This window comes from Marasmius oreades, chromosome 1 (assembly GCF_018924745.1).
Source record: "Marasmius oreades isolate 03SP1 chromosome 1, whole genome shotgun sequence".
Classification (NCBI taxonomy): Eukaryota; Fungi; Basidiomycota; class Agaricomycetes; order Agaricales; family Marasmiaceae; genus Marasmius; species Marasmius oreades.
In genome coordinates, this window is record NC_057323.1 from 3200597 (window position 1) to 3212977 (window position 12381).

The 12381-nt window shown below is 49.3% G+C and overlaps 3 protein-coding genes across 3 annotated transcripts; 2 read left to right on the forward strand and 1 right to left on the reverse strand.

The window, feature by feature from the left end:
• Positions 1-82: 82 nt before the first annotated feature.
• On the forward strand, positions 83-4103 carry E1B28_001069 (uncharacterized protein). The gene is made up of 6 exons (XM_043146967.1): positions 83-294; positions 343-451; positions 504-2717; positions 2771-2956; positions 3013-3213; positions 3267-4103. The coding sequence occupies exons 1-6, from the start codon at positions 140-142 to the stop codon at positions 3882-3884; spliced, it is 3483 nt and encodes a 1160-aa protein (XP_043015672.1). The 5' UTR covers positions 83-139; the 3' UTR covers positions 3885-4103.
• Positions 4104-4719: 616 nt separating this feature from the next.
• Positions 4720-7586, forward strand: E1B28_001070 (uncharacterized protein). Its single transcript, XM_043146968.1, has 7 exons — positions 4720-4933; positions 4985-5056; positions 5111-5318; positions 5375-5473; positions 5526-5678; positions 5729-5820; positions 5871-7586. The coding sequence occupies exons 1-7, from the start codon at positions 4815-4817 to the stop codon at positions 7267-7269; spliced, it is 2142 nt and encodes a 713-aa protein (XP_043015673.1). The 5' UTR covers positions 4720-4814; the 3' UTR covers positions 7270-7586.
• E1B28_001071 (uncharacterized protein) lies at positions 7575-12134 on the reverse strand. The gene is made up of 4 exons (XM_043146969.1): positions 12016-12134; positions 10715-11959; positions 9485-10660; positions 7575-9426 (listed from the first exon to the last, which is right to left on the reverse strand). Exons 1-4 carry the CDS (start codon positions 12044-12046, stop codon positions 7763-7765), a joined length of 4116 nt encoding a protein of 1371 aa, XP_043015674.1. The 5' UTR covers positions 12047-12134; the 3' UTR covers positions 7575-7762.
• Between the last annotated feature and the right edge of the window lie 247 nt (positions 12135-12381).

Consider the following 12381-nt stretch of genomic DNA (forward strand, 5'->3'; position numbering starts at 1 on the left):
ATATCATCGGTTATCTACGTCACACTCTTACGTATGCCGTGACCTCTTGTCACCAAGAGGCGGTCACGTGCTTCACGCGACTCTTCAGTTGACCCGCTCTGACCGCCTTATAACGGAGCGCTTGCTCCCTCACATCACCATGTCCCATACCAATCTCCTGCAATGGAGCAATTCTATTCGTTTTCTCATTGCCAATGATTCTGGCCGAGAATCTTTCCAACAGCAGATCAATACTCATGGGTTTCTTTTTCTCGACGACTACCTCAACAACATCCTTGTGAAACCGAAGCAAGAGTGTGTCACTCCTTCATGCTTTCGAACCTCAGCTAACAACATTTCAAGTGCACTTATTGACCTCGTAAAGACGCCTAGTCGCCAGAAGAACCATATTCAAATATCCAAGATCAAGAACCCTTCACCGTCAAAACTGAACAGAGTTATGTCTTTAGAGGTGCGTGATTGTCTGCCGTTTGTTTTTCCGGACCTTGAAAATTCAATATCAGGATGATGGCGACAAAGAGAACGCTTCACCTGTCAACAACTTCCATAAGGCGCTTCTACAGGCAAGAGAAAAGGAAGACCAGCCTCGCCTTCCGACTGCACCTCTCGAGGTCCCTGTTACACCCCACCCGACTCAAGACTCCTCGATCTCTGCTCACGAACCAAATTCGTATACGTTGGTAACCCCCGTTGTATCAGTGACTTCGACCGAAGATCCTACGGAGGTGGCGGAACATTACGCTCCCCTCGAGCTTTCAGTAATTGCTGAAGACGATGAATTAGCAGACCGTTCTAGGATGTCGTCGCATCCTTCCCCGGAGAAATTTACTCAATCCCCCACGAAGACCCAAGACCTGCCCGACGTAGTTGAGCAAGAGACCTCGACGAACGCAGCCGTCCAACCTTCAAATCCGAATGACTCAATGCATACCGCAGATGCTATTCTGCCACTAGCCGACACCTTCCACGCTATTCCCTCGGAATCTGCCCTGGTTCCACTCCTTCCCACCGTTGATGAAACCGACACGCAACACGTTACGCAAGAGGTCACAGCGGAAATCGAAGTGGAACGAAAGTCTACGGAAGATGCTCAAACAGAACAGAACGACCCAACGCTCTCACTCGCTGGAACGAAAGGGGAGGACCATACCAGTACCATTCCAGTTTTCCCATCACTCCCTGCTCCCATCCCCATTCGAAAATCTGTCCGTGTACTCTCTGAAACCTCTGCCGAACCAGGTTTCCTTGGTGCTTTCACTCCCGCTGCTGCCATCACCAAGCGAACCTCATGGCTGATGAAGTCCAGGGAGGTGAAAGCCCTCGAATCTGTCAACGGTAAAGCAACGAATTTCGCGACCGTTAGTACACACGTAACCACTATTCCCGGAGTCCCCAGCAAGAGAAAGAGTGATGATATGCTTGGCGCAGGTGTTCCAGGAATGGCACGGCAAGATGAAGGGGAGCGCGCCGCAAAAGTTGCGAAGAAGGTGGATACTGATATGATACCGCGGAAGGTAGGAGAGGAAGAACGACCTGAGACCCCAACAGAAGCTGCCAATGAGGGTGACGAATTTACCCAGGTGTTGGAACCGCAGGGCGGAGAACAGAAAGGAATGCTGGATCAGTTCAAGAGGACCGTCGAAGGTCTCGGTGCGCGTTTCGGTAAGAGTACGGGGAAGTCGATGGGCGGAGGGTTGATTTCAAATGCACTTGCGGAGGCACGCGCTGCTGCGGAAGCCAAAGTTGCCGAAAGGAATAGACGAGACGAAGATGTCATGATGGACGGGCCGTCCCTCAGTAAATTGCTGGGTACGAACGAACCTGTTTCAGAGCCGCCTAGTACGGGCTCGTCACTTCAACAGGCGGACTTAAGTACTCAGGGTGTGGAAGTTGTCGCCGTTGATCTTCCCAGTCAACCATGCCATTCACGGCTAAGTGTGTCTGACCTTGCTCTACCAGAAGATTCGAAGGAACAGGATTCCGAAAGGAAGAATATATTGTCACTATTCCCTCCAGAGCACGAGAATAAACTCCTTTCTCAGACTAACAAACCCTCCTCGACAACGCCCGTTTCTCCATTCGGCAAGTTATTTGACAAGACGTCTCCAGTTTTCATACCTCCGTCGCTACCTCCTGCTACTTCCAAACCTGCACAACCGGTGTCACCTCGTTTGGCATCTACGAAACCACCTTCTATTACCGTTGGGTTGTCCCCAAGGCTACCTGCCTCGCCTCCCATGGGACAACAGAAACGACCGCCTCTTTCTGCGCAATCGACTTGGGAGAGCCTTAAGAGTGAAGCTTCCGAGAGGGTGTTCAGCAGTCAAGAGCCACCAGCTTGGATGCCTTCGAGCCAAGATACAGAGTATTCTGCTGCATATGAAGCTCAACCACAGCGATTCACTCAGTCGGACGAAGATGATAGCTGGCCGATTGACGGCAAGCTTGGGGAGAAGATTAAGCAGTGGCCATTCGGAATGACGCTCAACAATGATAGGGATAGCCTCACATGGAGTTCTGCGCCCACCGACAGTCAGAAGCTCAATACAAATGTGGATGAGATGGAGGTGACTGAGGACCATAGCCAGGGTCCCGTAACACATGATCATAATGTGCCCGGCTCATACTGCATGGACATGGACGATGAAGAAGAGTCAGCCGATAAGGATGCTGATATGAGTATCGATAATGTTAAACCGACTGTCAGTTTTGTGGAGGTGTGTACATCACTCCGTCGTTTGTTCGTCATGATCGATTTGAGAAACCACAGTCCACGGTGCCGCAACAAGATAGAAGTATACCGTTATCATCATCGCAAACTGAAGAACAATCGCAGCCATCGCAAGGAGGATTCTTTGGACATGCCACAAAGTTGGTCAGCAATGTACTCGGTACAAATAAGAAGCCCAAGGCAGAGGTGAAAAGTTTGCAACTAGCGGCTGCTGCTGCCAAGAAGGTATTATTCTCAAACACTACACGTTTTTGCAAGTCTCTCGACTCACGGTCTTACAGCAACAGGAGGAGAAGGATAAGAAAGCGACTGTCTTGAAGAACATGGAGAGCCGACGACAGTTGGTCTTGCAGAAGAAGGTGGAAGAGGAAAGAACCCGGCAACTCGAAGAGGAACGAAAAATGAAAGAAGAAGCTGAAAGGCGGAAACGAGAACGGGAAGAGCACACAGGCAAGATTCTTGTGAAGCCGGCCGCAAAGAAGGTGGGTTATTTTCGATCAACGATTGAACTTGCTGACTGTGCCGTGTCGTCTAGGAGGACGACCTCACTGGCAAACGCAAGATTGAACTCAAGAAGCCAGTCGCAGGAGGCCTGAACTCATCTGCATCTTCGAAGCCGACCTTCAAGCCAGCAATTAAGTCGACCCCTTCCACGGTTTCCGTGGTTGGCTCTTCCAGTATTGGCATGCCACCTGCGAATTCCGTGTCGAAGATGAAGGCGAAAACCCCGGCGAAAGGTGAAGACGACGATTTTGCTCAGCCGTCACAAGTGGTCCAGAACCAAATGAGCGCACGCGCCAAAGCGCAGATTCAAGCATCTAAACAAACGGAATCTGTCATTCCTAGCGAAAGCATCGAGTTACCTGAAATCAATAGTGAATATTCGGACTCCGACGATGAAGACCGAAAAAGAGCTTTTGATCCCCCGGATTGGGCACAGTCGCCGGAGTTGAGACAGGCATTGCAGATGCAAAGCACTATAAACCCGGATGAGATATTCGGAGCCATTCAGCCACTTCGAATGGAAGAGATATTTAGGAATGGCAGGACAAGCCGATTCAGACCTAGAAGTAGCTCCGCCAATTGGAACGGGACCGATAGACTGACTGCAGAGGAAGAGAGAGACTATGCCCGGCGGATGGGTTTTAGATGAATTTCGGGCAGTTGGGTCCATCTCTGGGAGTCCTTGAGACAGACCAAAATTTTCGGTTTTTTTGCAGCATCTCCATCCACTTATGTACTCTAGAATATTTTTCACCCGCTAAACTATTCAAAACCTTGATTGAATAGGTTGCGAGATGCGCACTGGAGCTCAGGGTTAATTAGCCATAACAACCAGTATACTCAGTTGGAGTATCGCATTCATAAGACCCCATAAAATATTAGCATTTTTCAGTTGCAAAGCAGTACTATTTGCTCCCTATTCCACTTCAAACTGTATATAATCGTCTTTCATATATTATTCTTCATATGACAAGAATTGCATTTCTTTCGAGGCAGGTTCAGCACCACAAGGCATTGGGCAAGATGGCGTTGCTAATTGACGACCAATTGTGCCTCTGATCTTGTTCGCCACCTCCCTCTCTTCGGTGTTAGCTGTACGGTTGTTAGATATATTGCGATATTGAGTTGAGTGACAAGTTTCTGCTGAATTTCATCCAGGTATATATCTTGATTCTGACGAACGAGGTCCTTCAACTCATCGGTGTCAGGTTTTCGCAAAATAAAGTTTGCTACAAAGCTTAACAGTTCAAGACACTATTCCCTTCCAACTGAACCGTTATTTTTTCTTTCGCATCCTGTAACTTCACATCCTCGGTTGTAAGTTAGGACCCATCAAAGTGAGGGACCGTTGAGACCGTCGTAGATCTTTGGAGAAGCTGGTGGTATGCATTTGACTTTCGGTCGGAGAACCTCTTACAAGTTTACGGTAACAGTCACGTGGTAAGAATGAGGCGGGATAGTATTTGTGCATGTTGTACTTCCGCCTCCACTACATACCACCATCAACTGAACTCGTCCTGAAGGACTTTCGTATTCTCTGCCTCTCCAGTATTGGGGTTGGCTCTTTGCTTTATTTTCAATGTCATCGTCATCATCATCATCCCCAGAAATCACTCCTGCGGGTCGTGCAGATTCCCCACATGAACGCTTTACCTTCACATATGCAACTCAAGAGGATGTACTCGAGGATCTTTCAAGGTCACATCTACCACTTCTACGTTTGAGTACTCTCAACTCATGTTTCTCTAGTCGCTTTATTCTCAACTTACCGGAGGAAGAACTGGCTTCGTTGGAGCGGATATGTTTCCAGGTGGAGCAAGCGTACGTAGGAGCATGCAAACGGTCGCCTAGATATTGTGCTCACCAAACGTTCAGCCATTGGTTCTACGAAGATTTCGTTCGGGAAGAAAATCCCAAATTTCCTTCATTGCCACTCAAGAAGTTTTCCGCTATGCTATTTCACTCTTGTCCTCTTCTCCACCAATGGAGTCATGCCCACGAGCAGGCCTTTACAAATTTCATGCAGTACAAGACTCGCGTCCCAGTATGCGGTGCAATCATGCTAAACGAATCATGGGAGAAGGTTTGTCATTGGTCATCAATTCCGTCGCAAGCCGTTTAATTACCGCCGAACGATAGTGTCTTCTTGTCAAAGGATGGAAGTCTTCTTCTGGGTGGGGTTTCCCGAAGGGAAAGATAAACGAAGATGAACCTCAAACAGCTTGTGCTGTTAGAGAGGTATGTCAGACTGACCACGTTCAGTACTTTTATGCTCAAGATTATCTCTTAGGTCCTAGAGGAGACGGGCTACAACTTGGCTGGCAAGATCAGTGCAGAAGATGTGATAGAAATGTCGATCCGGGAGCAGAAGATTGCGCTGTACATTGTTCCTGGAGTGCCGGAAGATTTTCCGTTCAAAACCAAGACTCGAAAAGAAATCAGTGTAATACCCTAAACTTCCTTGACAATTCTGAAATTGACGTCCTCGGGCAGAAAATCGAATGGTTTAGGCTCGCTGATCTTCCGACTTGGAAACGCAACAGAACTGCCGCTGGTAAATTCTACCTGATTACGCCTTTCATCAGGTAAGTTTGCAGTAGAAACCTGAGCTAGAACTCAACATATGTTTCATCAGCGCACTGAAGGTCTTTATACATGATCGGAAGCCCCGTACTTTACCTCGAAAGCCTCCGAAACATAAACGGCAACTTCAAGATGTTGAGCTAGCTGTCAATGACCATGAATCTACGGTAACCGACTCCCCATGCACACCCTATCAAGATGCCCACCAAGAGTCTAGTTCCCAGTCATCTTCGGCCGACAATGGCGATCCTCAGACCCCTTCCCCTCAATGCTCACAATCTTTTGCCAATCCTATTGATATCGCCCCTCAGGCCGAAACACCCCTTGATCCTCATTTTGCGCGACTTTTGTCTTCTTTGACTTTGTCAGGTGCTGCGGTCGAAGCCAAGAAAGACCATCAGCCAGTCAAACCAACCCTTCTGTTGTCGCAACAGGGCGATGGTCCTCGCGAACGGAGTACACCTGTTCCTGCCATGTCGTCCTCAGCACGCCCGCTTCTTCCTGAAGCTCCAGCTGGAACGAAATCACCTTCCATGATAGCCAATCTAGCTGAGGCTGCCCGAGCTTCTTATACTGTTCCACATGCGAGTTCCCCGCCCCCACGCTCACCTATTGCGTTTAGGTTACAGACTAAGTCACCTACAATGAACGGAAGATTTTCTCCCGAAACACCCCCATCTAACGCCTTCGTCCCGTCTCCTCGGCCGACCACATCTCGTCGCACCTCCAGTTTAGCGGACATCTCACCTTATCTCTCCAAGTCTATCGAGATTCCATCATCTGCCAAGCGACTCAGGCAACTCGCCTTACTGGAGTCCGTGGCAGACGAATCCGCTAGATTGACACCTTATTTTGCTAGTCGAGAAGCAGCCGCCTTGAATGTAAACGGGATGGCTCACCTACATCATTTGCCTCCATTGCCCCCCGCATCTGTTCCCCCCCAGGCGATCGGAACGAGTGATTCTAACATTATTTATTCTTCTGGCCCTAGTGCTCTATATCAAGGAATGAATATACCCCAGATACCTTTCCGTTCACCTGTGCAAGACGATCCATTCCAGGTACGACCGAGGACCAGCCAGGCGATCAATCGACCAGTTTACCACTCCCCTCCTTCCGGTAGCATGAGCATGAACCAAAGTCAGTTACTTGCGGTCATGAATGCCACTAGTCCACCATTGCTCCAGTCTCGACCATCGCTTCCCCATGTCCATAATCCCCCCGTTCATCCCTCGCTCCCGCCATCATCTCATTACCATGCACCACCATTCACGCACCCTGAACTCTACTCTCCTATGACTATCCCTCCAACATCGATCAGCACGAACCCCCCTCCTGGGATCATTTCGTCATCTCAGCCTCAAATCTTACTCACATCCACCATTTCCCCCATGTATGGGCAAGCCAACAGCACAAATTCTTTATTGTCTATTCTCAATCAACGTAGATAAACGATTGTTTCCCAGCTTGATGTCTTGTATCGCCTATCTGATCTTGCATATATTATAGTCCCCCCGCACAGTCGTTTCCATCTCTTTTGCTTGTTTGATTCTGATACAGTAACTTTACCTCGTCTACCTTCCCATCCCTGTCCTCGTTGCTGTCCTTTATCTTTCTATTCCTCCTTGTTCTTGTTTTGTGGTGCAATTTACTGGTTTGTACAAAACATGTGTTATAGCCATCCACAAGCCCTCATCCTCTCCCTATCTGCACCAACCGATATCCTGTCTGCGTAGTAGTGTCGATCTTCATGTAATGCTGTAGCATTTTACTACAAACATTGAAAGTTGTGATTGTATTACATAACATGGACTACGTATTAGATTCTACATGAAGGTAGATACTAGAGAGCAACACCAGAGCAAATGCGAAAACTTGGATAATACTACAGTGGGTGAAAGGGTAACGGAAGACCAAAAAAGATGAGGAGAGTCCGTGGCAATTCTAGTCTACTGCGAGCAACTGCCGGATTTCTGCTATGCACTCCGTGAGCCGGGCGTGCACTTCTTTCGAATTTTCTAACAAAGGTCTAATATTTTCAGGTGTCATCGCCAGCTTTGCATCGGGCAAACCTCCCAACGGCTGAGGCATGGATCGTACCGATCCTGTCTTCGACCCATTCTTCGACCTGGAGGGAGGCCTAGAAGAATTTGAAGATGCTTTGCCGGCCGCATTCTTCACTCGCGGAGTTTTATTGTATTCGACGATTTCTTCGACATTGGAAAGTCGGTTAGTCCGAGTGGGAACACCTACAGAAGCAGGAGGTAATCCTTCCCGCTGGAGAGAAGTCTGAGAATGCGAGGCACTTGACGATCTCTGCGTCCTAGGTGTTTGCGGTCGGCTGGGTGGGCCACCAGGGAGTTGCACGTCCTGCAGGTAAGGTGATCGACCGCGAATTGTAGGGACTTCACGTGCTCTAGCACCATTATGATCAAGTTCAGAGACATGATCCCAATCGTCGTCACCTTCACCAGTAGAACTGCTGGTTTCCCGAGTACGATGGTGAAGATCTTCCACTGATAGGTCTACTGTGCTAGTGTTCTGAGTTGTGGAGGGTATCGTCTGTTTGCTCTTCTGGCCTATTCGGAAAATTGATGCTAACGACGGTCTCCGAGGGGATTGCTTTGCTGAAAGAGAAGATGAAACGTTGTACGGCGAACCAGTACGAACCAGCTCAGGCCCAGAACTTGTCTTGGCTCGTCTTCGTCCATAAGTCGTGATTTTTCCGTGAGGATACCGATGACTTCCCGTACTGTCCACGGACGACTCGGTGCTCAAAGAAGTAGAAGAGGCAGGCACTGGAGGATGTTCAACTTGACTTCTCTTTAACGACCTCAACATATCTCTCAGACCACTCATCCCGACCAACTTGCTACTCCTCCGTTTTTTCGTTGAGACATCGCCATTGTTGCTCCCACCCTGAGCCGAGCTCTCCTCAGAGGGTAAAGTGACGGTGCTGTTCATGGCTTCTCCCCACCTCCAGTCACGATTCACAGGAGAAAATTCTTCTGTAGAGGGCAAATGTTGAGGATCGATGACTTGAGAGGTATCCGGATTGTTGAGCATCTCTCGAAGAAGTAAGAGTTGCCTATGGCTCAGGTCATGTCGACCAGTGGAAGCACGCCAAGCTAAATTGGGAGGGCTGGCAATAGGCGGACCAGCACTTTGACTGGACGACATCTGGCCGGGTACGGGTGTCGGTGGCTTGGACTCTTCACCTGATAGTGTAATGGCTCTTTCTCTGCTCTTTATTGCCTCGTTGATGATTGTGGTGGACATAGTCGGAACAGATACGCTCGTCGAGGGTGGTGATGCACCCGCGGAGCCAGTCCCTAGCTCTATAAGCAGCTCTGCGCACTCCCATGCAATCTTGTATTTGGAGTTGATTGTGTAGAAGGCGGCAACGAATTGCTTATAGGCCTGTTGAGGGGGCGGTTGACCTGTGCCCTGTGCTGAGGCGGAATTAGAACGATTGCGAGATCGTGATGGTGAACGGCCAAAAAAATTCGGGGATGTTGCGCGAGAAGAGGCTTGCTGAGCGTAGGTGTCTAAAACTCCTTGAACTTCCGACACAAGGGTAATGTACGATACTTGAAGCTCTTTGAGTTCTTGGTACAACAAATGTTAATGTTAAAGGCTTCCCAAGACCGGCGCGTAGATACTTACGTTCGACATTCGCAGCAAATTCTCTGACCATGCCCAAATCTCGCCGAAGTCCAACCTGCGCTTGGCTAATCCTCGCTGGAATCTTGAGGTCGCCTAACGAATTCCGCCGTGGTACGTTATAATCCCGCACAGCGCTGCTGCCGGCAATGGCGGGTGCGACGGTAGATCGTCCGAGGGATGCTGCCTGCGGAGACGTTGGAGGTTTCTTTAGCGCGAGGACCAAGGATGGAGGACTTGTTGACGGGGGCGTCCTCGGTAGCAACAAGGTCTCAATATTGGCAGGCGAGGAGGCTTGTGCGGTTTTCCCAATGGTTTCATCGCTGGCGACTCGAGGAGGAGAAGGAGGCTGGAGCTCGATAGGCGGGAGCAAACCCGATGATCGTGAAGGCGTCCTTAATGCAGGGTGGGCTTCAGAGTCTGTATTCATTGGTTCATCTCCCTCCGAATAGTTCCTATGAAGTGGTGGTGGATCCTTCCCAATTTCCTCTACCGAAACCAGAGAAACGCCGCTCTTCGTTCGCTTGTGTCTTCCGACTAAGCTGATTCTCTGTACATTCCCCATGAAATTACGATGACCCTCCTTGTCTTCAGGCAGTTCCCTGGCTTTGCCCTTGAACCGGGTAAAAGACCTAACTCTCGAGCGCATCGCTTCCTTCTCAGTCAGATCTTCTGAGCTACTCTCATGCGGCTTTCTCGCCCTTCCCAAGCCCAGACCCCCATATGATGGATTATGTCCACCTCCCTGATGTATATGGTGCGTCACAACTTCTTTCTTTCTTTTCGAAGGGCTTCTTCCCAATGCAGTATCTGATTCGAGTCCCAGCTCTTGCTCGAGATCTAAAGGCAATTCCCCGGCTTCGTGCATGGCACTATTGTCATTAACAAGACCCTTGTCCCTTCTCAGAGGGACGAAACCGCTGCTCTTTCTCTTCACTAGTTTCGCGGATGTATCTTCCGAGTTCGAAGCACCAGGAGGAGTTATCTTCCGAGCCTTGGGGGTAAGTGCGAGCTTGTTGATAACGGATTCTTCCTCGGCACGATCGGCCAGCAGTGTTACTGAAGTCTTCCTCCCTATCTCGAATACAGGCCCACCACCACTAGTCACGCGAGAAAACCAGTTGCTCGACTTGGAGGGTGACCGTGAATACGACGGTGATGACCCTGTCATACTGATATCTGAATTACGAATTGAGTGATACTAAACTTCAATGACAATGATTATTACCGCACCTGCATGAATGTCTCCTTCTTGTACCATCAACTCGCTAGGGGTAGAACTGGCCCTCTTCTTGCGCACACCCCACTTTTTCACACTACCTATTCTGCTCAACAATGGCATTTTGGTTGGTGGTGATGAAGGTCCGGAATTTTGCCAGATGCTGTTCCTGTTATCTGTGGTGATTGGAGGAGAGGTGGATGGCTCAGCAGCAGGAGGTAGCGAGGATGATGATGAATGAGGCGCAGTCTGCGGCGTTATAGGTCGGCCATTACGATCTTCTCGCAGTCCCACACTTTCCACGCTCGTGTTCACGGATCGAATAGGGAGGGGTTCACGGAAGTTGAGCTCGAGGGAGGCAGGATCAGGCCGACTCTTCTTCCTCAACCGTCGTCTCTCTCTTTCTTTGTGAATAGGTGGACTAGGTGGAAGGTTGGCGAAGCCAGTCGTAGACTGACGCGATACCGTGGGACGGAGGTGGGTCGTTGAACTGTTATGGTAATAAGAGTACGCGACAGAATTTCGACCCGAGTTGACTGAGGGTGCCGAGAAGACGGAAGTAGTAGGGGAACGAGGGAAATGTAGGGCTGTTGAATTGTTCGCGTTAAGAAGTGACATTGGAATAGGTGGAACTGGGGGCGGAGGCGTCGCGTTGAACGTTGCCGCCGCGTCAGAGGTACTTAGTCGGGGCAGAGCGTTACGTCTAGAACGAGCAGTCACTGTACGATCTTCGTCTTTATCGTGAAGATTGAAATCCATATCGTCATCTTCTTCGTCGTCGTACCCAGAATGCACACGGTCGTTCACGGACGCTCTAGATTTGGGGAGTGTGGCGGGAGAAGCGAGGTCGAATTCGTCGTCCCAGCTCTCTGGCTCAAATTGGGGACGCGAAGGAGAAATGGTGTCTCCTTGACGGTTCCTTGGGCTTATTCTAATTGCAGGAGAGTTGGTTTTATCCTCAAAGTCATCATCCCAGTTTTCTGTAGAGCTTGAAAAAGGCCGTTTCGTGGGTGTAGAAGGGCCAGGTTCAGCCCAGCTAGTCAAGTGAAAATCTGGATTTTCCTGTGGGGTTTGCGTTGAAGTCATTTCAAAGGGCCGTGAATCATATAAAGGGGAAACGTCTGCGTCCTTGTCCCAATCTTCCGTGAAGGCGGTACTGGTTGTCGATGCCCTCGTCGGATGCGAAGGTAATGAGACGCATTTGTGGTTATTCGGACTGGCATGAAATTCAAAATCTTCGTCCCAGTTCTCCGAAGGAACTAACAAACCAGAAAATTTAGGCAAGAGGAAGAAATATGAAAAGGACGCGTTTTACCTGTAGAGTGGATGTCAATTAGAGTTCCCATGAGAGATAATGAGCATAGAGGAGCGTGAAAAGGTCGTTGAGCTGGGAGGAAAGGAGTTAACACGGTAAAATACAAGCTAAGCGCCCCCTGGTCGCCTTGTCCTCCCGTTTCACAGCTGGAACGCACATTTCTAGCCGATGCCAAGCAACAGGAGCGGAGACGTATTATATTGCCATTATTTCTTTTACAAGAGAATACAGGATTACAACAGTAGCGGTAGCAGGCTCAGTTCACTCTTCTAAGTACTACGTAGAATTGAGGTTGAGCTGCATCAGCTTAAGGCTGACATAATGATTTCCATCTCTTTCCTTTAATTTTTCTACTGCGGCCACTGT

Excerpts from the sequence above, each read along its gene's own strand:
- E1B28_001071 (XM_043146969.1), bottom strand. The coding sequence starts at position 12,046 with ATGGGAACTCTAATTGACATCCACTCTACAG. Across the intron at positions 11,960-12,015 it reads AATTGACATCCACTCTACAG|TTCCTTCGGAGAACTGGGAC; the intron begins GTAAAACGCGTC and ends CTGGTTTGTTAG. Across the intron at positions 10,661-10,714 it reads AGAAGGAGACATTCATGCAG|ATATCAGTATGACAGGGTCA; the intron begins GTGCGGTAATAA and ends TTCGTAATTCAG.
- E1B28_001070 (XM_043146968.1), top strand. The coding sequence starts at position 4,815 with ATGTCATCGTCATCATCATCATCCCCAGAAATCACTCCTGCGGGTCGT. Across the intron at positions 4,934-4,984 it reads GTACTCGAGGATCTTTCAAG|TCGCTTTATTCTCAACTTAC; the intron begins GTCACATCTACC and ends ATGTTTCTCTAG. Across the intron at positions 5,057-5,110 it reads TGTTTCCAGGTGGAGCAAGC|CCATTGGTTCTACGAAGATT; the intron begins GTACGTAGGAGC and ends CCAAACGTTCAG.
- E1B28_001069 (XM_043146967.1), top strand. The coding sequence starts at position 140 with ATGTCCCATACCAATCTCCTGCAATGGAGCAATTCTATTCGTTTTCTC. Across the intron at positions 452-503 it reads ACAGAGTTATGTCTTTAGAG|GATGATGGCGACAAAGAGAA; the intron begins GTGCGTGATTGT and ends ATTCAATATCAG. Across the intron at positions 3,214-3,266 it reads TGAAGCCGGCCGCAAAGAAG|GAGGACGACCTCACTGGCAA; the intron begins GTGGGTTATTTT and ends CGTGTCGTCTAG.